General features: G+C 44.7%; 1 protein-coding gene across 1 annotated transcript in view; it reads left to right on the forward strand.

Moving 5' to 3' along the window:
• LOC139259846 (ferroportin-like) overlaps nt 1–26,483 on the forward strand; it is a 205,597-nt gene that overhangs the window by 32,856 nt on the left and 146,258 nt on the right. The window contains exon 2 of the mRNA XM_070875729.1: nt 4,115–4,241. Coding sequence (XP_070731830.1) covers nt 4,115–4,241 — 127 coding nt within the window. The remainder of the gene's footprint in view (nt 1–4,114; nt 4,242–26,483) is intronic.

Here is a 26,483-nt window from a genome sequence, read left to right on the forward strand (position 1 = left end):
CAAACTTGAATTATTCAATGAAAAAGTACAACAAAAAGACTCTCTTTTTACTGTCCTAGGTCACGACCTCTGCCCCATCCTCGACCGCGTGCTGCACCACCCTTGGAACTATTCTCCCCCCACCCTTTCTTACTCCCACGCTTCCCTTTCCAACTGCCCCTGAGCCCGGACCTCCCTGTGATAGTACCAAGCCAGCGTGCAGCACCGCACCGAGTGCTGTTGCTGTCGGTGGAGGTTAGACATTGCAGGCGCAATAAATGGGGTCTCAGGAGAAGCTCGTGATGTGCAAGGCACGGCTTCAGGGCTGGAAAATGATGTCCGCTCCCCACCCTCAGGTGCTGTCGACCTGACTACTATGGCACGGGGTGGGGGGTTCCACGCCATGTCCCGATCCAGTCGATTGCCGCATGGCTTCGTCGGCAATCCGCTCCATCATGGTGATGATACGCGCCATATCCTCCGATTGCCGCTCTGAGAGTTGCGATATTTGCGGCTACCGTAGTCATGGCCTTGAGCAGCTCTCGACCTATGTCGGCGCTGGCCTGTGACAGATGCACCATGTCCTGGTACACGCCTACAGCAACCGATCTTTTGTGCACCATCCTCCGTCGCTGTGGCAAAGGCCCTGCAACACTGGGGGGTGCCTTGCTGCGCGCAGCTTGATCCGGCAGATTCAGAGGAGCCATGGGGAAATCCCCTGAATACAGACTTCGTGGTGGAGGATGTTCCAGCTGGCTCCACCCCCACCTCCACTGGTTCCAGGATCAGCAGTTCTTCCTCTTCCTCTTTTCATCTTCCTCATCTCTGCCGATGGTGAACTAGGGAGAGGGCTGGGTGACGCCAGAGATGGAGACAGTGGTTCTTTCTGTGTCGGTGTGGCCTGAATCGTCCGAGTTTGGAAGTACTAAACAACATTTAAAAAAGCTTGGCACCAGGGGAGGGGTCAGGGTGACATGAGTACATAGTACAGTGACTTATCGCAGTGTTACTTAAATGTCCACTGCTGCAGTACTGCATTACATATTGCAGACAGACAATACATATATGCATTGCATTACATACCCTCAACATTGCAGTACATCACATGAGGCCAACATTACAGTGCAATAAACTTACATTAAATCAGGCCAACATTACAGTTACATTACGTGACATGAGAGGACCGCAACAAAGACTGGATTGTATTCAACTTACTATCCTGTGTGAGTGGGTCAGCTCCAATGCCGGTGGTGGCACGTTTGCTATCTCCAACCAGGGACAGGGCACGGATCTCTGTCAGTCAGAGGCTCCTGGGTTGTGGGTCCTCCCCTGTACGCCGCTGATTGGCTGCTATTGCAGATGTCTTTTTCTGCAGAAAGTAAAGTAAATCAAAGTAAAAAAAATCTTCAATCCATTTAACATCGCAGACACACAAGGTCTCACACACACATTAAAAAAACACTGCGTTGATCCTCTTGTCATTGCCTAAAAGCACGAATACATCGCCGTAACCTTAAGATAAATAACATCATCTGTGTGACACATTTACATGGCACATGGGGGATGCATAAATAAAATCATTACTTACTCTTGCTACCCTCACCAGGTCGTTCCACCTCTTATGACACCTTTTCCCGGTGCGTACCATGGTACTTTTGGAGGACATAGCCTCCCCAATCTCATCACATATCCTGTTGTACTACTTTGGGGGGGGCGGGGGGGGGGCTTTCCACGACCACCCTTCATTAGCTCGGAGTACCTCTCTGTTATATGCTCGAGGAGGGCAGGTAACTCCGTCTTGTCGAAGGCGGGCGCCCTCAACCTCTCCTCCTTTTCAATGTTCCTGCGCTTTGATTTTTTTTTAACATTTCCATAATATTTCTGTTATGATTTTTGCTTTGTAAAATGTCTTATTCTTCAAACTGTAGAATTCTTAATTATGAATATTTTTAAACTCTGCATGTGTTTTTAAAATAACTGCTCATCGACAAGCTTGCTGCTTCTGCTCCTTCTCATTCTCCCTCCTCAAGTCACTGTGCATGCGCGGGTGACCCCTGAAATCGCAGGTAAAACGCTCTGTGGAAAAAAAAAACGAGAGAAAAAAAATTGCACATGCGCAGTTCAGTGCCGTACTGTCCATCAAAGAAAAAGTTGATCTAGGTAACATACCGGCCACTGCAGACCGTTGGCATACCGCCGAAAATGTTTTGACCTATTTTGTCCTCTTCGGTCTCGGCAGTATGCCGGCGACTTGAAATGTCGCACTGCCGACATGCCGCCAAGAAATGGGCAGACCTTATGTTTCGACTAATTTCGGGCCCTACATGTTTTTTAAAAAGTTATTTTTATTGCATCTGTAGGAACACAGTACACATGTTGCATATTCTGTATTACAACAGACAACTGAACAGCCAATCATTAAAAGACCTGCGAAAGTGGTCCTGAATCAAGCGTTAACGTCCCCTTTAATAATCAGGTAAGTGCTATAAATAACTCTTAAGTTCATCAATTCAACTGTGGAGCACACAAATTAGAATGCTCTTGGAGGGAGCAATACATGGAAAGACAACTTTATTAATGAGGCTCTTCAGATTATTGTTGACAGCCAATTGCCCTCTATGGGTCAGAAGAGCAGTCCATTACCAAACCGAGTTCAGCAGGTGTGAAAGGCAATCAAGTCGCAGGTCAACACAGTCTTAACAATCCAAGGCATTTGGAAAGATGTGCGGAAGAGGATATCTGATTTGCTGAAAAGTGTCAAGGTGGATAATGAGGATCACTCTGGTGTCTCGCACTGCCAGACAAGAGACTCCCAAAGCAAGCGCTCTACTCGGAACTCCTTCACGGCAAACAAGCCAAAGGTGGGCAGCGGAAATGTTACAAGGACACCCTCAAAGCCTCCCTGATAAAGTGCGACATCCCTACTGACACCTGGGAGTCCCTGGCCAAAGACCGCCCAAAGTAGAGGAAGTGCATCTGGGAGAGCGCTGAGCTCCTCGAGTCTCGTCGCTGAGAGCATGCAGAAATCAAGCGCAAGCAGTGGAAAGAGCGTGCAGCAAACCAGTCCCACCCACCCTTACCCTCAATGACTATTTGTCCCACCTGTGACAGAGACTGGTTCTCGTATTGGACTGTACAGCCAACTAAGAACTCATGCTAAGAGTGGAAGCAAGTCTTCCTCGATTCCGAGGGACTGCCTATGATGATAATAGTATGAGTGCCAATTATTTTACATTTGGTAGAAATGCCTATCCAAAGAACTTAGATATTAGTCATATTTGACAAAATAGTTTTGCACAAGAATATTGTTAAGCTGAATTTACCCAGTACTTTGCTACAAGTGGAATACATCAAGATGTTTTGTAGTTACTACAAGCTAGAAATTGGCATGCCTATTAACAGTGAATTATCCCTATACATAGAATTGAGTACTCTTTCATCTTCAGCTAGCAAGACACTTTGCGTTTCATTCTACTAGATCTAGCAATATATATCTGTAGTGTAACCTATGTTTCCTCCTGTAAAATTGCATTTCAACAAGGTACCCTAGTCTTCACACAACGTAGCCTTTACAGGTGTCATTGTCCTGGGATTGCTAGCTGATAAACCCCTTGCCTGTGTTAAGCAGGCAAGTATGGACATTGTAGGCTGGGAAGTGGTGCAGACCATGTGGGATATGGAAATTTATAAACACAATAGCATTCTTGGTTTATGGAATGCCAATCACATACATTTACTGTGGCAATTAGTTTCACTTTCATTAGCAAATGCTGTTATTTAAAAATGGATGTGGGCATTGCTGGCAAGGCTGGTATTTATTGCCCATCCCTAGAAACTGAGTGGGTTGCTAGGTCACTTCAGAGGGCAGTTGAGAGTCAACCACATTTATCCGAGACTGGAGTCACATACAGACCAGACCCGTTAAGGACACCAGGTTTCCTTCCCTAAAGGGCGTTAGTGAACCAGGTGGGGGTTTTTATGACAATCTCAACAGCTTCATGGTCACTTTTACTGAAAAATGCTTTTTAATTTCCAAATTTTTAAAATCAAATTCTCAAATTGCCATGGTGGGATTTGAAACCGTAATATGCATAACAATGTCCATATGCTCTCCCTGTATCATATATTTTCACAGAAAGATCACAAGTCTAGAGGAAGAATCCAGTACTCAGGAACATCACATCCATATCACCTGAAGCAGGTGCCAGTTTGGAAGCCATTATTGAGTCTACTAAAAAAACACAGTGAGTTACTGATTATGGGTGAGTTAAGAGTAAAAGTGATACTTGAAAAAGGGCTGGTTGTTACCTTTACAGATGTACAGTATGTTATGGGCTTTGCAGAGGCACCTTTATGATTCCAATTCCATGCATCCACTGATGAAACAAAGGAGCCTTCATGAGTGTGAAATGTTGAACAATCCATTGCCTATTTACATAAGATGAAGCAAACTGGTCTGGTTAAAGTAATACATTATACTATTTAGTTGGGCAGTGCGGTATAGCAAGAGCTGCCTGCTTAACAGAATGCTATTGAGAGGCATACAACATTAGTGGCATCTGCAGAGAGACCTCAGGCATATATGTGCAAACATAGTTGCAATACAGGGGGTATCTGAAGAAAAGGTCCTCTTGGTGTATACGCAATCTAAGATGCAATAAAAGGCTAGATTTGGGGATCTTATAAATATGCTAGGGACAACCATCAAAGAGGAATTTAGCATTCTGCATTCTCCTGCATCATCCAGAAACTGCATTGCATAGCTGCTTTGGACTACAGTGTGCTACTTAACAAATTTTTAGGCTTTAATTTCCTTAACGGCATACCCATTTTACAGACGATTAATGGGTGCTTAAGTATCCAATAAAGTGGGAAACATGCACGCACTCATTCCACGCCGAAAGTATGCCGCTCGCCATATTGGATTAAGCTGCTCCATAGGAGTTCAGGGTGCACGGCTGAATTATTTAAAGCACACATTAAAATATTTAGTAAGAGTCTTACGATTGTTGTAGGACACTTTTCTGAAATTGGTCTGCCTCAGTACCTGTCTCGACATGTGATAAACTCAATCAGCAACTTGTGGTGCTAACAGTCAGCAAGGAACTTTCAACAGTGCTATTTAAAGGGCTCGTCTACTACATACAGGTTAGTTTCTGGTTTGGCCTTTTCGGCTGCTGGTTAACTTCTGGGTGTTTTTTTGGCCTATTTTCTGAATTCTATAAAGCATTCTGACGTGTTTGCTGGTGTTGGACTGCTTTTGTCTGCCATCAAAGCAGTTTCACTCAGTCACTGGTGTTCTGGTATCCTTCTCCATCCTGCTCCAACGCCTCTCCACTGTCATCCAGCAGGGTGGAACTGCACTTGCTTGCTTCCATTCTTATCTATCTAATCGTAGCCAGAGAATCACCTGCAACGGCTTCTCTTCACACTTCCACATCGTTACCTCTGGTGTCCCCAAGAATCTATCCTTGGCCCCCTCCTAGTTCTCATCTACATGCTGCCCTTTGGCGACATCATCTGAAAACACATGTTCGCTGATGACACTTAGCTCTACCTCATCACCACTTCTCTCGACCCTTACGCGGTCTCTAAATTGTCAGACTGCTTGTCCGATCCCCAGTTCTGAATGAGCAACTATTTTCTCCAATTAAATATTGGGAAGACCGAAGCCATTGTTTTCAGTCCCCGCCACTGACTCCATCCCTCTCCCTAACATTTGTCTGAGGTTGAACCATACCGTTGTCGTGTGCTTCGAACCAGGGCAAGGACAGCACTGCCTGTAACTGTCACGGTCATCGTGATCTTTAAATTTAATGCCACGGGCTCCTTCCAGGCTGCAGCAGATCTCATCTCCCAGTTTGTTGTTCACTGTTCTATTAGGGATGTCACCGAGGCTCTCTAAGTTAGGTGGAACACCTGCATCTCTTTCCCAATGAAAAGCATGACAAGTTGGCACTAGGCTTTGCCTGCATTGCAGGCTTCCCCAGTGTGCAAGGTGCCATAGATTGCACCCATAGTGACACACAGCGGGCTCCTCTTCACCATCCTGGCATCTTTCGGAATAGAAAGGGATTCTACTTCCTCAACGTCCATCTTTTTTGCGACCACAGGCAGCACATCATGCAGGTCTGTGCCTGATTTCCTGGCAGCAATCACGAGTCATTCATCTTACACCTATCCTCTATGCCACCTTCATGCTAACCAGGCTGCCAGGCCACATGCGGGTTACGAGGCGACAAGGGTGATTCCCTTCAGACGTGACTCAAAAATCCCTTCAGAAAACCGGGCTCAGCTGCAGAGCTGGCCTACATTGAGAGCCATTCTACCACCAAAAATGTAATCGAGCAGGCAGTCAGCATATCCTCAAACAATGCAGCCACTCCCTGGACAGCTCAGGAGGAGCTTTCGAATACAGCTCCTGTACTATGTAACCAGATTTGTTGTCATCTGCTGCATAATTTTGCCATCATGAGGGACCAGCCCATACCACCACCTGGGCCGCAAGAAGAGCAGGAGGTGGAGTAGAAGGAAGAGCAGCACGAAGAGGAGGAAGAGTTTGAGCAGCATCGACCACCAGTGCTTCTGTCTGCCAGAGCTCTTGGAGAGCTGCTAATCCAAGAGCACTTCACCTGAACCATCCCTCCCATCCCAACGGTCCTGCAAACTTTATCACCACCATCCTTACCAGCCAATTGTCTTCCTTAAGTCCAGCCTTATTGCTCTTGCCATCGCATCACTACAAATATTAGCACCAACACCAAAACCAGAACAAAAGGTAAATTATTCGACTACTCAATTCCATCTGCATAACCGCTTATTGCCGGTTTTGTGTGTTCATTTAGCTATCCCAGTGGTGGTGGTGTTGTTCCTATGAAGTATATTCTCAGTGGCTACAGCTTGGAGGTGGAAACATAGAAATTTACAGTGCAGAAGTAGGCCATTCCGGCCCATCGTGTCCGTGCCGGCCGACAAAGAACCGCACGGCCCTTGGTCAGCAGCCCTAAAGGTAACATATAAACCTATGAACAATGACGGAAAGGCAAAGAGCACCCAGCCCAACTAGTCCGCCTCACACAACTGCGACACCCCTTCTACTGAAACATTACACTCTACTCCAACCATGTGATCTCCTGGGAGAGGCAAAAACCAGATAAAATCCTAGGCCAATTTAGGGAGAAAAAATCTGGGAAAATTCCTCTCCGACCCATCCAGGCGATCGAAACTAGTCCAGGAGATCACGCTGGCCATATTCTATTCCCTGCAGTACTTACCATTATATTTGCGCCGTCCAACAAAAGGTCATTCAGTCTAATCCCCAATTACCAGCTCTAGGTCCGAAACCCTGCAGTTAACTGCACTTTTTAAGTGCCCATCCAACCATCTCTTAAAAGTGGTGAGGGTTTCTGCATCCACCACTCTTCCAGATCCCCATAACCCTCTGCGTAAAGAAGTCTCCCCCTCAAATCCCCTCTTAAACCTTCCACCAACCACCTTACAACTATGCCCCCTTGTTATAGACCCAACCACCAATGGAAATAGGCCCTTACTATCCACTATGTCTAGGCCCATCAATATTTTGTACCTCCAATGAGGTGTCCTCTCAACCGCCTCTGTTCCAATGAGAACAAACCTATCCAATCTGTCCTCATAACTAAGATTCTCCATTTCAGGCAGCATCCGAGTACATCTCCTCTGCACCCTCTCTAGTGCAATCTGTCCTTCCTATAATACGGCGACCAGAACTGCACGCAGTACTTCAGCTGTGGCCTAACCGAAGTATTATACAATTTAAGCATAACCTCCCTGCTCTTTTATATTCTATGCCTCGGCCAATAAAGGAAAGCATTCCGTATGCCTTCTTAACCAGTTTTATCCACTTAGCCTGCTGCTTTCAGGAATCTGTGGACAAGCACTCCAAGGTCCCTTTGTTCATATACACTATTAAGTGTCCTACCGCCGAATGTGTATACCCTTTCCATGTTAGCCCTCCCAAAGTGCATCACCTCACACTTCTCTGAATTAAATTCCATTTGCCACTGTTCTGCCCACCTGACCAGTAGATTGATATCCTCCTGCAGCCCATGACTTTCCTCTTCATTATCAACCACAATGAAGGCTGCTGAGCTTCCATTGAGGACATTTCAGATGGTCGTGGTGGGTGATTTTGAGCAGATCTGGGCCTTGTGTGTCTGTTTGTAGACTGCAGCAACTTGACATGTTCCTGAGCAGTCTGGCCCAGCTGGCTGTGTAACATTAACGGGGGCATTGGCGGAGTGGCAGGAGAGCAGTTATGTTGTCCTCCTGAGAGAGGACAGCAGGTGCCTCTCCCATGGAGGTAAGGCCACTTTCCTGGGATTATGTTGCAACGCTCTTATGACTCAGCACAATAACAGTGCAGGATTGATGTGACCCTCTGTCAACACTGCACCACCTCCCCCTCAGAGCCAAAATGGCAGCCATCTGAGCTTCCATGACAGCAGGTGAGAGGCTATGAAAGTTGTCAGAGTTGTCATCAGATGATCCACATGGATCGTGTTCAGGGAGCTGACCACTCTCTCCATGTTGGAGAAAATAGTCTCCGTGCTCTGTGTGAAGTCACGACACAGGTTGGAGCTGGACTCCTCCAGGCTGTGAGCCATTGGACACAAGCTCACTGGAAGGTTGCCTCGTGCTCCTAAAATGTCCTTGTGTATGTCTATCAGCCTTCTTCAGTATCCTGGACCGTTGAAGTCCTCTGCAGCGGAGCTATTATGTGATCTCACCCTCCAGTGAGCTTGCACCTGTGGCGTCCTGGCCCCATTCCATTATCTCCTGCACACTTGTGGCTGGTGATATACCGCATGAAGACTTCTTCTCCAGCCTGCCCTCTAAAGTACGCATTGTGCCAGTCTGAGTTGGTGCTTGCTGGGATCAGACGGAGTGATGTTGCATCTTCAGGAAGGTTCACCTCTTATTCCTGAAGAGGGGCGGCAGTATTTTTAGCACCTGAAGTGAAAGAGAGGGATAAGGGTTAGCTTTTAATATGAAGTGAGATCAGAGCGAGCAGTTGCTGGTGAAAGCAGCTGTAGTTTGTCATGCAGAGTGTGTGGGGAACGCTAGAAGAAAGAAGTGAAAAAGAGGGTAAGGTGTGAATAAACAGGCTGAGATGCCATTTAAGTTGTCAGAGCTGTCATCATGGTGGGCACCTCTGTCGTGTTCATGGAACGGACCACTCGCTCCATGTTGGAGAAAATGGTCTCCAGGCATGAAGTCCTGACACAAGTTGGAGCTGGACTCTCATGGGAGGATAGTTTGTATGTTGTGAGAAGGAGGTAAAGTGAAGTGTCTTTCAGTGATTTGTAGCAGAGTGACGGGAAGTGGGGGAGGGATGCATTCTGAAGGGTGCAGGTGTGAGGAGACAGTAGTTAACGTGAGAGGTAAGATTCTTATCTGGTGAATTCATTTGAACTTCTTTCGGTAATGCAGCCATGTCCTGGGAGCTAAGCTCTTGGCAATAACCTCCTCAGCGACCTCTTCCACTGGTGGCAGAGATGTTGTCTAGAAGGGTTTCTCCACAGTATCTCTCTCCGATCCATTACCTAGACCAAGGCCTCCAATGCTGCATCAGAGAGAACCTGGGTGCCCACTCTGGACCTCTTGCATTCATTTCTGAGTGCACCTCCCTTTTAAGAGGTACTGGCTGCATTTAAGTAGCATTAGTGAAGCCTGATTTCCTCCCCCCCCCTTCCCATGGTGAGCAACCAATGAATAGCGTGAGTAGTGCTAGCTGTATGACTGGCTCCTGACAATAAGCTGCGAACACGTTAATAGGTGCGTGCAAAACATGTCCCACCTCCAATCAAATTCCTAGGCCTATATGCCTGAATAGCTAGTTAAACAGCATTCTTGTAGGTGCATTTAGATTGGTCATGCAGTTGTTTGTCTTAAAACACCTTAAGGTACCCAAGCTTCTCGAAGCGGTACAGAGTAATTAGTGCAGATATATGAACGTGTAAATAAAGCGCAAAAAAATGAACTCCTGTTTAATGCACTGTTAAATTTCACTCCCTATAAGTTTAGTTGTTGGGCCCAAGTTTCGGGTAGAGTTGCTAGTTTAGTTTGGAGTATCTCCAGAAATCTCAATTCTCGGCATTTAGTTTGCTCCAGTTCTAAGGAGGGATTCAAATTCCTGGGACATTGGAACCGGTTCTGGGGTAGGTGGGACTGGACGGTCTGCACCTGAGCAGGACGGGAACCAATGTCCTAGGGGGAGTGTTTGCTAGTGCTGTTGGGGAGGGGTTAAACTAATATGGCAGGGGGATGGGAACCTATGCAGGGAGACAGGAGGAAGTAGAATGGGGGCAGAAGCAAAAGATAGAAAGAAGAAAAATAAAAGTGGAGGGCAGAGAAACCTAAGGCAAAAAGGGCCACATTACAGCAAAATTCTAAAGGGGCAAAGGGTGTTACTAAGACAAGCCTGAAGGCTCTGTGCCTCAATGCGAGGAGTATTCTGAATAAGGTGGATGAATTAACTGCACAGATAGCAGTTAACGGATATGATGTAATTGGCATCACTGAGACATGGCTCCAGGGTGACCAAGGCTGGGAACTCAACATACAGGGGTATTCAACATTTAGGAAGGACAGACAGAAAGGAAAAGGAGGTGGGGTGGCGTTGCTGGTTAAAGAGGAAATTAATGCAATAGTAAGGAAGGATATCAGCTTGGATGATGTGGAATCAGTATGGGTGGAGCTACGGAATACCAAAGGACCAAAAACGCTAGTGGGAATTGTGCACAGATCACCAAACCGTAGTAGTGAGGTTGGGGACAGCATCAAACAAGAAATTAGGGATGCGTGCAATAAAGGTACAGCAGTTATCATGGGCGACTTTAATCCACATATTGATTGGGCTAACCAAACTGGTTGCAATGCGGTGGAGGAGGATTTCCTGGAGTGTATTAGGGATGGTTTCCTAGACCAAAATGTCGAGGAACCAACTAGAGGGCTGGCCATCCTGGACTGGGTGATGTGTAATGAGAAAGGACTAATTAACAATCTTGTGCGAGGCCCCTTGGGGAAGAGTGACCATAATATGGCAGAATTCTTTATTAAGATGGAGAGTGATGCAGTTAACTCAGAGACCAGGGTACTGAACTTAAAGAAAGGTAACTTTGGAGGTATGAGGCTAGAATAGACTGGCGAGTGATACTTAAAGGGTTGATGGTGGATAGTCAATGGCAAACATTTAAAGATCACATGGATGAACTGCAACAATTGTACATCCCTGTCTGGAGTAAAAATAAAACGGGGAAGGTGACTCAACCGTGGCTAACAAGGGAAATTAAGGATAGTGTTGAAGCCAAGGAAGAGGCATATAAATTGGCCAGAAAAAGCAGCAAACCTGAGGACTGGGAGAATTTTGTAATACAGCAGAGGAGGACAAAGGGTTTAATTAGGAGGGGGAAACTATAGAGTATGAGAGGAAGCTTGCTGGCAACATAAAAACGGACTGCAAAAGCTTCTATAGATATGTGAAAAGAAAAAGATTAGTGAAAACAAACGTAGGTCCCTTGCAGGCAGATTCAGGTGAATTTATAATGGGGAACAAAGAAATGGCGGACTAGTTAAACAAATACTTTGGTTCTGTCTTCACGAAGGAAGACACTAATAACCACCTGGAAATACTAGGGGACCGAGGATCTAGTGGGAAGGAGGAACTGAAGGAAATCCTTATTAGGCGGGAAATTGTGTTAGGGAAATTGATGGGATTGAAGGCCGATAAATCCCCAGGGCCTGATTGTCTGCATCCCAGAGTACTTAAGGAAGTAGCCCTAGAAATAGTGGATGCATTGGTGATCATTTTCCAACAGTCTATCGACTCTGGTTCGGTTCCTATGGACTGGAGGGTAGCTAATGTAACACCACTTTTTAAGAAAGGAGGGGAGAGAAAACGGGTAATTATAGACCTGATATCAGTAGTGCGGAAAATGTTGGAATCAATTGTTAAAGATAAAATAGCAGCACATTTGTGACGCAGTGCGGGATCTGACCAAGTCAGCATGGATTTATGAAAGGGAAATCCTGCTTGACAAATCTTCTAGAATTTTTTGAGGATGTAACTAGTAGAGTGGACAAGGGAGAACCAGTGGATGTGGTGTATTTGGACTTTCAAAAGGCTTTTGACAAGGTCCCACACAAGAGATTAGTGTGCAAAATCAAAGCACATGGTATTGGGGGTAATGTACTGAAGTGGCTAGAGAATTGGTTGGCAGACAGGAAGCAGAGAGTCGGGATAAACGGGTCCTTTTCAGAATGGCAGGCAGTGACTAGTGGGGTGCTGCAGGGCTCCGTGCTGGGACCCCAGCTATTTACAATATACATTAATGATTTGGATGAGGGAATTGAGTGTAATATCTCCAAGTTTGCAGGTGACACTAAGCTGGGTGGCGGTCTGAGCTGTGAGGAGGACGCTAAAAGGTGCAGGGTGACTTGGACAGGTTAGGTGAGTGGGCAAACACGTGGCAGATGTAGTAAAATGTGGATAAATGTGAGGTTATCCACTTTGATGGCAAAAACACAAAGGCAGAATATTATCTGAATGGTGGCAGATTAGGAAAAGGGGAAGTGCAATGAGACCTGGGTGTCATGGTATATCAGTCATTGAAAATTGGCATGCAGGTACAGCAGGCAATGAAGAAGGCAAATGGTATGTTGGCCTTCATAGCTAGGGGATTTGAGTATAGGAGCAGGAAGGTCTTACTGCAGTTGTAAAGGGCCTTAGTGAGGCCTCACCTGGAATATTGTGTTCAGTTTTGATCTCCTAATCTGAGGAAGGACGTTCTTGCTATTGAGGTGCAACGAAGGTTCACCAGACTGATTCCCGGGATGACAGGACTGACATATGAGGAGAGACTGCATCGATTGGGCCTGTATTCACTGGAGTTTATAGAAACATATAGAATTCTGACGGGACTGGACAGGTAAGATGCAGGAAGAATGTTCCCGATGTTGGGGAAGTCCAGGACCAGGGGACGTAGTCTGAGGATAAGGAGTAAGCCATTTAGACTGAAATGAGGAGAAACTTCTTCACTCAGAGTTGTTAACCTGTGGAATTCCCTACCGCAGAGAGTTGTTGATGCCAGTTCATTGGATATATTCAAGAGGTAGTTAGATATGGCCCTTACGGCTAAAGGGATCAAGAGGAATGGAGAGAAAGCAGGAAAGGGGTACTGAGGTGAATGATTAGCCATGATCTTATTGAATGGCGGTGCAGGTTCTAAGGGCCGAATGGCCTACTCCTGCACCTATTTTCTATGTTTCTATGAGTTAGTTTAGTTTCATTTTAGTTAAGTTCTTTTTTCAAAAAGGGGCTTGGCCAGCCACTTAGGCCTGTTTTGCAAGTTTCGGCAGCGAAAACTTACTCCAAACTAACTTAGAATGAAGTAAGCATCCACTTTTATAAGTTTTGAAAAACCTTACCTAGTTAAGTTCAGCGCAGGCACAGCCAGAGACGGGGGAGGGCAGGTGGGGGGGCGGGGGGGAAAGCATTAAACACAAAGGACACATCAACATCAACAGCAGGGGGGAAGCGAAGTGAGAGGATTTTCCAAAGCACTAAACACCTTCACAACAACATTAAAGAAGCATAAGCACACTTAAAGCACTAAGCACTAAACAAAGCATTACATTTAAAGCACCAAGCACTAAACAAAGCACAAAAAGTAATAAGCAATTAATTAATAAAAAATAGAAGGAACACTGCACCTAAAGCACCAAGACCAAAGATATAAGCAACCAATCAATAACAAATAAAAGGTAGGGCATCTATTTTTTTTTTATGTGTTTCTGTCAGCCTCTGCATGTCTCTGTCAGTGTCTTTCTCTCTGTCTCTGTCAGTGTATCTCTCTGTATTTCTGACAGTGAGGGATGGGGGGAGAGGGGGTGGAGGGGTGAGGAGTAGGGGGGGGAGGAGGGGCTGAATGGGAGGGAGGGGGGGGTGAATGGAGGCTGAATGCGGGGGTGGGGGGGTGAACGGAGGCTGAATGTGGGGTGGAGGGGAGTGAGGCTAAACGAGGGGGGAGGCCTTGAGGTTTAGGGAGGGAACTGAAGAGCTTAGGGCCTCGGCAGCTGAAGGCATGGCTGTCAAGTGGGATGCAATGAAAATTGGGGATGTTAAGGAGGCCAGAATTGGAGGAGCGCAGATGTCTCTGAGGGTTATAGGGCTGGAGGAGGTTACAGAAATAGGGAGGGTTGAGGCCATGGAGGAATTTGAACACAAGCCGTAATGCAGATCCATCTCCATGTGAAATACGTCACTGTCATTGTAAAGTGTAACTTAATTGAAGTAAATTTTCACTGCAGAGTTTACCTAGCCTGTACACAGCCTGAATGTGCTCTTTATCAGCTCTGTATCCCATGAATTTATGTTTGAAGTCCAGACTCATCCATTTCAAGATGTTGCTGGCAAGATATCTCTATGCAGCAGTACATTTTAAACAATGGAACTTGCCAATTGCTCATTTAAAACCTCATTCAGCCCGCCCCGCCCCCTCCCCCCATGCAGTGCACTTTGTGGTTATAGAAACATAGAAAATAGGTGCAGGAGTAGGCCATTCAGCCCTTCTAGCCTGCACTGCCATTCAATGAGTTCATGGCTGAACATGCAACTTCAGTACCCTATTCCTGCTTTCTCACCATACCCCTTGATCCCCCTAGTAGTAAGGACTTCATCTAACTCCCTTTTGAATATATTTAGTGAATTGGCCTCAACTACTTTCTGTGGTAGAGAATTCCACAGGTTCACCACTCTCTGGGTGAAGAAGTTTCTCCTCATCTCGGTCCTAAATGGCTTACCCCTTATCCTTAGACTGTGACCCCTGGTTCTGGACTTCGCCAACATTGGGAACATTCTTCCTGCATCTAACCTGTCTAAACCCGTCAGAATTTTAAACGTTTCTATGAGGTGCCCTCTCATTCTTCTGAACTCCAGTGAATACAAGCCCAGTTGATCCAGTCTTTCTTGATAGGTCAATCCCACCATCCCGGGAATCAGTCTGGTGAATCTTCGCTGCACTCCCTCAATAGCAAGAATGTCCTTCCTCAAGTTAGGAGACCAAAACTGTACACTATACTCCAGTTGTGGCCTCACCAAGGCCCAGTACAACTGTAGTAACACCTCCCTGCCCCTGTACTCAAATCCCCTCGCTATGAAGGCCAACATGCCATTTGCTTTCTTAACCGCCTGCTGTACCTGCATGCCAACCTTCAATGACTGATGTACCATGACACCCAGGTCTCGTTGCACCTCCCCTTTTCCTAATCTGTCACCATTCAGATAATAGTCTGTCTCTCTGTTTTTACCACCAAAGTGGATAACCTCACATTTATCCACATTATACTTCATCTGCCATGCATTTGCCCACTCACCTAACCTATCCAAGTCACTCTGCAGCCTCATAGCATCCTCCTCGCAGCTCACACTGCTACCCAACTTAGTGTCATCCACAAATTTGGAGATACTACATTTAATCCCCTCGTCTAAATCATTAATGTACAATGTAAACAGCTGGGGCCCCAGCACAGAACCTTGCGGTACCCCACTAGTCACTGCCTGCCATTCTGAAAAGTACCCATTTACTCCTACTCTTTGCTTCCTGTCTGACAACCAGTTCTCAATCCACGTCAGCACGCTACCCCCAATCCCATGTGCTTTAACTTTGCACATTAATCTCTTGTGTGGGACCTTGTCGAAAGCCTTCTGAAAGTCCAAATATACCACATCAACTGGTTCCCCCTTGTCCACTTTACTAGAAACATCCTCAAAAAATTCCAGAAGATTTGTCAAGCATGATTTCCCTTTCACAAATCCATGCTGACTTGGACCTATCATGTCTGAGTGGTTAGGATCTGGAATGCACTGCCTGAAAAGGTTGTGGAGGCAGACTCAATCCTGGCTTTCAAGAGGGAGTTGGATAAGTACCTGAAAGAAAAAAATTAGCAGGATTACGGGGAAAGGGCCGGGGAGTGGGCCTAGTTGAGGTGCTCTTGCAGAGAGCTCATGGGCTCGATGGGTCAAATGGTCAAATAGCTGTAACCATTCTATGATTCTATAAATCCAATCCGGCTAATTATCACCCCATCAGTTTACTCTCAATCATCAGCAAAGTGATGGAAGGTGTCGTCGACAGTGCAATCAAGTGACACACATCAATAACCTGCTCACCGATGTTGGGTTAGGTTCTGTCAGGACTACCTGGCTCCAGACCTCATTACAGCCTTGGTCTAAACATGGATAAAAGAACTGAATTCCAGAAGTGAGGTGTGAGTGACTGCCCTTGACATCAAGGCAGTATTTGACCAAGTGTGGCATCGAGGAGCCCTAGTAAAATTGAAGTCAATGGGAATTGGAGAAAACTCTCACCTGGATGGAGTCATTCCTAGCAGAAAAGAAAATGGTTGTGGTTGTTGGAGGTCAATCATTGCAGCCCCAAGACATTGCAACAGGCATTTCTCTGAGCAGTATCCTAAGCCCAACCATCTTCAGCTGCTTCATCAATGACCTTTCCTACATCATAAAGTCAGAAGTGGGGATGTTCACTGATGATTGAACAGTGTTCAGTTCCATTCGTAATTCCCCAGATAACGAAGCAGTCCATGCCTACATTCAGCGAGACCTGGACAGCATCCAGGCTTGGGCTGATAAGTGGCAAATATCACATGTCAGGTAATAACCATCTCCAATAAGAGAGAGTCTAACCACCTCCCCATGACATTCAATGACATAACCATTGTTGAATCCACCACCAACATCCTGGAGGTCACCATTGACCAAAACCTTAACTGGACCAGCCACATACATACTGTGGCTCCAAGAGCAGGTCAGAGGTAGGGTATTCTATGGTGAGTGACTCACCTTCTGAGTCCACAAAGCCTTTCCACCACCTACAAGGCACAAGTCAGGAGTGTGATGGAATACTCAACACTTGCCTGGATGAGTGCAGCTCCAACAGCATTAACATGAGAACATAAGCACATAAGAAATAGGAGCAGGAGTAGGCCATTTGGCCCCTCGAGCTTGCTCCACCATTCAATAAGATCACTTCCCTGCCTGCTCCCCATAACCCTTTACTCCCTTATCGCTGAAAAATCTATCTCCGCCTTAAATATATTCAATGACCAAGCCTCTAGAGCTCTCTGGGGCAGAGAATTCCATAGATTTACAACCCTCAGAGAAGAAATTTCTCCTCATCTCAGTTTTAAATGGGTGGCCCCTTATTCTCAGACTATGTCCCCTAGTTTTAGTTTCCCCTATGAGTGGAAATATCCTCTCTGCATCCACCTTGTCGAGCCCCCTCATTATCTTATATGTTTCAATAAGATCATCTCTCATTCTTCTGAACTCCAATGATTATAGGCCCAACCTACTCAACCTATCTTCATAAGTCAACCCCCTCATCTCCGGAATCAACCTAGTGAACCTTCTCTGAACAGCCTCCAATGTAAGTATATCCTTCCTTAAATACGGAGACCAAAGCTGTATGCAGTACTCCAGGTGTGGCCTCAGCAATACCCTGTACAATTGTAGCAGGACTTCTCTGCTTTTATACTCTATCCTCCTTGCAATAAAGGCCAACATTCCATTTGCCTTCCTGATTATTTGCTGTACCTGCATACTAACTTTTTGTGTTTCATGCACAAGGACCCCCAGGTCTCACTGTACTGCAGCACTTTGCAATTTTTCTCCATTTAAATTATAATTTGCTTTTCTATTATTTCTGCCAAAGTGGATAACCTCACATTTTCCCACATTATACTCCATCTGCCAAATTTTTGCCCACTCACTTAGCCTGTCAATGCTGAAGAGGAGTTCTGAGAAGTTTCTTTTTTATCCTGCAATATAATGTGGAGCCAAAGGTACCGGAGTCACTGAAGTGCTTCATCACCCCCAGGCGGCGAGAGACTGTGGAGGGATGTGATCGGGGCCCAGGAGGGGCGTGAGTTCGGGGCCAGGGACCCAGGGGCAGTATGGGCCAGCCCACACTGCGATATGTGTGCGCACTAGGTCCCTGTAGCAGAGCAGGTCTCCAGTCGTCTTGGATAACCCTTGCCTCTGGACCAAGACCTAGCTCTGTCAAACCCATGTGGTGGCTGGTGTGCAACGGTCACCACCCTTTTTTTAAAAAAAAATCCACGCACAGGCATCTTCCACCCTTCAGGTTGTAGTTCAGGACCTGGAATATTAGGTCCTTCATTGAAACACCTGTGAACTCATCCTTTTTCGGCGTGGAAGCAAGTCATCCTCGTTTCGAGGGACTGCCTATGATGATGACTATATCCCTTTGCAGATTTTTTGTGTCCTCCTCACAATTTGCTTTCCCACCTATCTTTGTATCATCAGCAAACTTGGCTACATTACACTCGGTCCCTTCATCCAAGTCATTAATATAGATTGTAAATAGTTGAGGACCCAGCACCGATCCCTGCGGCACCCTACTAGTCACTGTTTGCCAACCGGCAAATGACGCATTTATCCCAACTCTCGGTTTTCTGTTAGTTAGCCAATCCTCTATCCATGCTAATATATTACCCGAAACCCCGTGAGCTTTTATCTTGTGCAGTAATCTCTTATGTGGCACCTTATCAAATGCCTTCTGGAAATACACCACATCCACTGGTTCCCCCTTATCCATCCTCAAAGAACTCCAGCAAATTTGTCAAACATGATTTCCTTCTGCTGGGACCGTCTCAGAAGAATCCAAGGAATTTTGGTAGATTACAACCAATGCATCCACGATCTCTGCAGCCACTTCTCTTAAAACACTAGGATGTAAGGCATCAGGTCCAGGGGACTTGCCTGCCTTTAGTTCCATTATTTTACCTAGTACTACTTCATTAGTGATAGTGATTGTATTAAGTTTCTCCCTACCTATAGCCCCTTGATTATCCACTATTGGGATGTTTTTAGTGTCTTCCATATCGGGACCAATGACATAGGTAGAAAGAGGGATGTGGTCCTGCAGGCAGAGTTTAGGGAGCTAGGAGAGAGATTAAAAAGCAGGACCTCAAAGATAGTAATCGCCAGATTACTCCCGGTGCCACGAGCTAGTGAGTACAGAAATAGGAGGATAGAGCAGATGAATGCGTGGCTGGAGAGATTCCTGAGGCATTGGGACTGCTTCTGGGGGAGGTGGAATCTGTACAAGCTGGATGGGTTGCACCTCAACAGAGCCGGGACCAATATCCTTATGCGGGGGCGGGCGGGGGGAGCGGTTTGCTAGTGCTGTTGGGGAGAGTTTAAACTAGCTTGGCAGGGGGATGGGAACCTGACAATAGATTCAGTAGGGAGGGGAGTAAAGCTGGAATTAGAAAGCAAAAATGTAGAAAGTGAGTTTGAAGGACAGGAAAAAAGGATTAAAAAAACATTTAAAAGCTCTTTGTCTAAATGCACATAGCATTTGTAACAAAATAGATGAGTTGACGGCACAAATAGATACAAATGGGTATGATCTGATAGCCATTACAGAGACGTGATTGCAAGGTGACCAGGACTGGGAATTAAATATTTAGGGGTATTTGACAATTCGGAAGGCCAGACAGAAAGGAAATGGAGGTGAGGTAGCACTGTTAATAAAGGATGGGATCAGTGCGTTAGTGAGAAACGATATTGGCTCAGAGGACCAAGATGTTGAATCAGTTTGGGTGGATAAGGAATAAGGAACATTCAAGAGGTTCGACACCATCCAGGACAAAGTAGCCCACTTGATTGACACCCAATCCACTACTTTAAACATTCACTCCCTCCACTACCGGCACACTGTGGCTGCAAGATGCACTACAGCAATTCACCAAGGCTTCTTTGACAGCACCTCCGAAAACCGCAACTGCTACCACCTAGAAGGACAAGGGCAGCAGGTGCATGAGAACACCATCACCTCCAAGTTCCCCTCCAATTCACACACCATCCTGACTTGGACATATATTGTCGTTCCTTCATCGTCACTTGGTCAATATCCTGGAACTCCCTCCTTAACAGCATTGTGGGAGTACCTTCCCATATGGACTGCAGCAGTTAAGAAAGGCAATTCACCACCACCTTCTGAAGGGCAATTAGGAAAGGGCAATAAATATAAGAACATAAGATAAGAACATAAGAATTAGGAACAGGAGTAGGCCATCTAGCCCCTCATCCTGCTCCGCCATTCAAAAAGATCATGGCTGATCTGGCCGTGGACTCAGTTCCACTTACCCGCCCGCTCCCCATAACCCTTAATTCCCTTATTGGTTAAAAATCTATTTATCTGTGATTTGAATACATTCAATGAGCTAGCCTCAACTGCTTCCTTGAGCAGAGAATTCCACAGATTCACAACCCTCTGGGAGAAGAAATTCCTTCTCAACTCGGTTTTAAATTGGCTCCCCTGTATTTTGAGGCTGTGCCCCCTAGTTCTAGTCTCCCCGACGAGTGGAAGCAACCTCTCTGCCTCTATCTTGTCTACCCCTTTCATTTCTTTAAATGTTTCTATAAGATCACCCCTCATTCTTCTGAATTCCAACGAGTAAAGACCCAGTCTACTCAATCTATCATCATAAGGTAACCCCCTCATCTCTGGAATCAGCCTAGTGAATCATCTCTGTACCCCCTCCAAAGCTAGTATATCCTTCCTTAAGTAAGGTGACCAAAACTGCACACAGTACTCCAGGTGCGGCCTCACCAATACCCTGTACAGTTGCAGCAGGGCCTCTCTGCTTTTGTACTCCATCCCTCTCGCAATGAAGGCCAACATTCCATTCGCCTTCCTGATTACCTGCTGCACCTGCAAACTATTTGGGATTCATGCACAAGGACCCCCAGGTCCCTCTGCACCGCAGCATGTTGTAATTTCTCCCCATTCAAATAATATTCCCTTTTACTGTTTTTTTCCAAGGTGGATGACCTCACATTTTCCGACATTGTATTCCATCTGCCAAACCTTAGCCCATTCGCTTAACCTATCTAAATCTCTTTGCAGCATCTCTGCGTCCTCTACACAACCCGCTTTCCCACTAATCTTTGTGTCATCTGCAAATTTTGTTACACTACACTCTGTCCCCTCTTCCAGGTCATCTATGTATATTGTAAACAGTTGTGGTCCCAGCACCGATCCCTGTGGCACACCACCAATCACCGATTTCCAACCCGAAAAGGACCCATTTATCCCGACTCTCTGCTTTCTGTTAGCCAGCCAATTCTCGATCCATGCTAATACATTTACTCTGACTCCGCGTATCTTTATCTTCTGCAGTAACATTTTGTGTGGCACCTTATCGAATGCCTTTTGGAAATCTAAATACACCACATCCATCGGTACACCTCTATCCACCATACTCGTTATATCCTCAAAGAATTCCAGTAAATTAGTTAAACACGATTTCCTCTTCATGAATCCATGTTGCGTCTGCTTGATTGCACTATTCCTATCTAGATGTCCCGCTATTTCTTCCTTAATGATAGCTTCAAGCATTTTCCCCACTACAGATGTTAAACTAACCGGCCTATAGTTACCTGCCTTTTGTCTGGCCCCTTTTTTAAACAGAAGCATTACATTAGCTGCTTTCCAATCTGCTGGTACCTCCCCAGAGTCCAGAGAATTTTGGTAGATTATAACGAATGCATCTGCTATAACTTCCACCATCTCTTTTAATACCCTGGGATGCATTTCATCAGGACCAGGGGACTTGTCTACCTTGAGTACTGGCCTTTCCAGTAGCGCCGACATCCTGTGAATGAATTTAAAAAGTCACACTTCTGGAGTTTCATGACAAAATATTAATTTACTAATTGTTTATGGTTTAGCAATTTACTAGATAAACTCACTGAACCCTTCAAGAAGTCCAAGTACTTTATTCTTAAAGAAAGAACATGTATGGAGAATACTTTCAATATTCACCAGATAGATAAGGTTAATTTGTTACTGATTACTGGATCCTCCTGCCTTACAGTAGACATTGCTACTGTCATAGGACATTTTTTTTAAATGTGTGAGAACCACTATTTTGGGGTTTGACTCTCTGGAGGGAACTGATTGATTAAACCCATCAGTTACAGCAGCATCAGTGAGAGCTCCAAATGGAATTCCATGGGTCCCAAACATCAGACATCTATCTGAGTGGAAAAATCCAGTACCAGTTGGACTGTGAATATATCCAATTGATAAGATTTTATTTTTAACTATCACGTTAGCTTGGCTCCCTATTGTAGCGTATTCTGGTTAGGCTGCTATAATTGTCACCAGCTTGTACTTTGTAGTTTTGCTGTAAAATTGCCGAGAAAATTTGGCAGATAAACAAATAATTTTTTTTGTGTGCCACAAAATATTCTGTGGAATGTTCTGTAGTGCACTGATATTACAGAAACCAGCTGTAGTGATGACATCCTTTGCAGAATATGTTGCATCAAGGAGAGGCATTATCATATCCCTAGGGGTAACAAATTCAGTGTTACAAGATGGATTTCTCCACAGTGTGGCAGCCTATGATTTAAAACATTTTGTTTGGGTAATCAATTGAAATGTAATATTTTTGATGAGATGAAGTTTCTCTTTCATGTTTTGAATTACTTTTGCCTTTCGTAACATTTTTTTGTAGAGTTGTTGCTATTCACTCTTGTTAAAAAGAGAAATTTTTTTATGGACAGTTACCATTCTGAACCTCATTAAGACCAGCATAATAGATGGTAATCATTTTAAGAACGCTTTCATATGAATTGATCACATAGAAGAAGGATTTGCCTAATATCTAGCTTGGTAAGACACATGTCCCCTAATTCTTGTCTATGGTGAGAGGCTGTATTTCCCTGGTTGAGATCACATAACAGGATAACTACAAGTGATGAAGGTCTTCATGCTCAAGTTGATGGGCTCAATTTTCTCCAGTGATTTGCGCCGTTTTTTTTGGAGCAGGCTGCTCTTTTTGGCCTAAGTTGGAAAAACTACAATTTCCCCAATCAGTTAGCACCAGTGCAACTCAGTTAGTTACAATTTTTTTAAGTGGAAAGTTTTTTTTCAGCCAAAGGGGGCGTAACCCCCAGCCACCTCCACCAATTCTGGCCATTTAGGGAAGTTTGGCCAGCTGAGAGTTACTCCAGTTTTACTTAAGCCAGCGTATGTGGCCTCTCCAGAAAAACCTTCCGGAGAGTTAAGGAAATCGGCGCAGGTATGGAAATCGGTGCAGCAGATGCCCGGACACACTAAAAGAATTGAAAAATACATTGCAGCAACTTACCTCCAACCCCACCCAATGGACTTGCTGGTCCGGTTCCATTCTCGGTCTCCATTCTCCCGGTCCGGTCCCATTCCCAATCCTGGTTCTCTCTCTCACACACACACACACAGCGAGATCGAGATCGAGATAGAATGGGACCGGACCAGCAAGCCCTTAGGGTGGGGTTCAGGTAAGTTGCTGCTATGTGTTTTCCAATTCTTTTAATGTGTTGGGAGCTGGCTGTATGTTTCACTTTGCAGCCTCAGCTCAGATTGAGTCCCTGGTTATCATGGCAGCCCGATCTTTTTGGTACAGATAAAGACTCCACCCCCAAACCTAAAGGTCGGGTTAGGCCGTGCCAAAATAAAGAAATCCAACAGGGAAACTTAGAATCTTTTTTTTTTTGGCATACTTAGGCCCCAAAGAATCGGGTGTAACTCTTCAAGTACACCAAAAAAATGCTTTGGGGAAAATTGAGCCCAATGTTTCTATTTTCTCTAGGAATCAAACCTGTGATCACAGAGACAAAAGACAGCTGTGTAACTGATTTAAACCTATACTGTTCCAGTTTACCTAATTTAACTTTTACCCCATTATTTTATATGTTTCAAATAAAATATTTGATATTATAACTCTTGGTTTATTGAAAACTTCAAAGCTTGCCTGCATTTTGGCCTGGAATCAATTTGGTTTTGAGTGATACCGAGCTCAGGCTTTGTCTTATCCCTTTAGCAAACATCAGAGTGTCACCTCACTTAGAATTATCAAGAGTTGTAAAGTTATAGTGTCCCTTGTGAGAATTCACTGATGGTGAAGTATTTTGTCTACCACACAAGAATTTATTTTTGTCGCGAAGTGGTCAGCTACATATAATCATAAGAAAAGCAAAATTTTTGAAATCTTTAAACAAAATTTAAATCATTATATTGTATCAGTGATTTGTATTCACAAACAATACTGAATGTTTCATATCAAAACGTCTGAAACACTTTTTATTTGAAATGTTTTGGGTAATTATGGCATGCAAACCTTTGAGGGAACCAAAGTCAACGCCTTTCATGACATCAGGACGCCCCTAAGTGCTTTACGGCTAATGAAATATTTTTGAAGTATAGTCATTATTGTATTGTAGGAAATGTGGCAGACAATTTGCACACAGCAAGGTCCCACAAATAGCAATGTGATAATGACCCGATCACCTTTTATTAACAATGTTGGTTGAGAGATAAATATGGGCCAGGACTCCAGGGAGAACTCCCCTGCTCTTCTTTGAAATAGTGACATGGGATCTTTCATGTCCTCGATGGGGAAAATGGGGTCTTGGTTTAACGTATCATCTGAAAGACAGCACCACCGACAGTGCAGCACTCCCTCAGAGTGTCAGCCTAGTTTTTCTGCTCTCGTCTTCCAGTATCTCTAATTCTTATGTTCTTATGTAATTTAGAATTAACACTAAAAGTGAAGAGAGAAGTTAGGAACAAATTCTTTACACAGTGGGTTGTTAGAATATGGAATACTTTGCCACCGGGAGTAGTAGAGGCTGAAACCATTGCTATTTCTAAAGAAAATCTGGATAAATGTTTGAAGCAGAGGAAGATACAAGGCTATGGGAAAAGAACAGGGCCCACAACCTTCAGTACATACATTCCGATGAAAAACTTTTGTTTTCTAGCTTAATGAAGTCATCAATCAAATGAAAATAAATGAGTTAACACCTCTGTTAAAATAACAGGCAGAGCAATATGCGCTTATTACTAATATTGAGTAGCATGATTTCAACCCACTACTACATCGAGTGCACAGCACATAAAAAGGCTATTTGGCCCAACTGGTCTATGCCGACATTTATGCTCCACAGGAGCCTCCTCGCACCCTACTTCATCTAATCCTATCAACACATCCTATTCTTTTTTTCCTTCATGTGCTTATCTAGCTTTCCCTTAAATGCATCTATGCTGTTTGCCTCAGCTACATCTTATATAAAGTGTGTTCCACACACTTTCTATGCTTTGAGTGAAGAAGCTTCTCCTGAATTCCCTATTGGATTTATTAGTGACTATCTTATATTTATGACCCCTAGTTTTGGATACCCCACAAGCGAAAACATTTTCTCTACATATACCCCTTCACATTTTTTCTAAACAATCAAAAATCAGTGAGACTTCATAGAATCAATCATAGAAACTTACAGCACAGAAAGAGGCCATTTGGCCCATCATGCCTATGCTGGCTCTTTGAAAGAGCAGTCATGCTTAGTCCCACACTCCTGTTTTTTGTCCCTAACCTTGTACACATTCAATTGCCTTTTAAAATTATGGAATCAGCTGCCAGCACCTTTTCAGATAGAGCGTCTCAGATCCCGACAACTTTGAGTGAAAAGAATTCCATCTCTCCTCTAGATCCTTTGTCAATGATTTTAAATCGACGATCTCTGGTGATTGACACACTTGCCAGAGAGAACAACCGTTATTTATTCGATCAAAACCCCTCATCATCTTGAAAACCTCTATTCCAAACAGTACAGTCGTAACTTTTCCAACCTCTCCTCATAACTGAAGTCCCTCATCCCTAATATCTTGGTAAACTTCCTCGGTAACCATTCCAAGGTCACAGACTTGGCATATGACATGCACCCTTTTATGAAACTTAATTTTAGCACAAATAACTTAAAATACACTAACCCCCTGCGATATGCTCGGGTAGTTTTAATAGTTTCGAATCTATAACCTACCCAAAGATAAGAAACTGGGCACTGCATTCAGTGTTCAATTCTAACCTAGTCCGCCTCAATTGCCTTACGCCGGCCATAAATGTGCGTGCACTTATTTTTTCCGAAAGAATCCCTGGCGAAGGTCGGTGGTGTCAGTTGCTCAAAACTCTGTCCAAGAGGTAGTGATAAAAATCAAATGCCAACATATTTTATAAGGATAATCGTGCGAGTCGGTCGATGACGTACAGTTATTTGGCTGTGTTTTGGGGATGCGATAAAACTGCTTTAAATGTTGTGGCGTTGCTGTGCAGTGGAGGCCTGTGTGACCATCGGTGACCTTGCGCGGTGAGCTGTGAGACTGCCGGTAATTATTGACACAAATCTACCTTTTGGTACCAAGTAAATTCTTTCTGTTTCACATAATCTCGGGGTTGGCTGAACTGCCGGTCAGGGCGAGCAATGTTTACAGTTGACGGCGCTTACACAACATCAGCAAGTAAAATATGTGGTAGGGGAAGGCCTTTCAGGCTGGCAATGAGAACGTGCCTGGCTGGTTCGTCCTTCGGGAAGT

The sequence above is a fragment of the Pristiophorus japonicus genome, chromosome 3, assembly GCF_044704955.1.
Source record: "Pristiophorus japonicus isolate sPriJap1 chromosome 3, sPriJap1.hap1, whole genome shotgun sequence".
Classification (NCBI taxonomy): Eukaryota; Metazoa; Chordata; class Chondrichthyes; family Pristiophoridae; genus Pristiophorus; species Pristiophorus japonicus.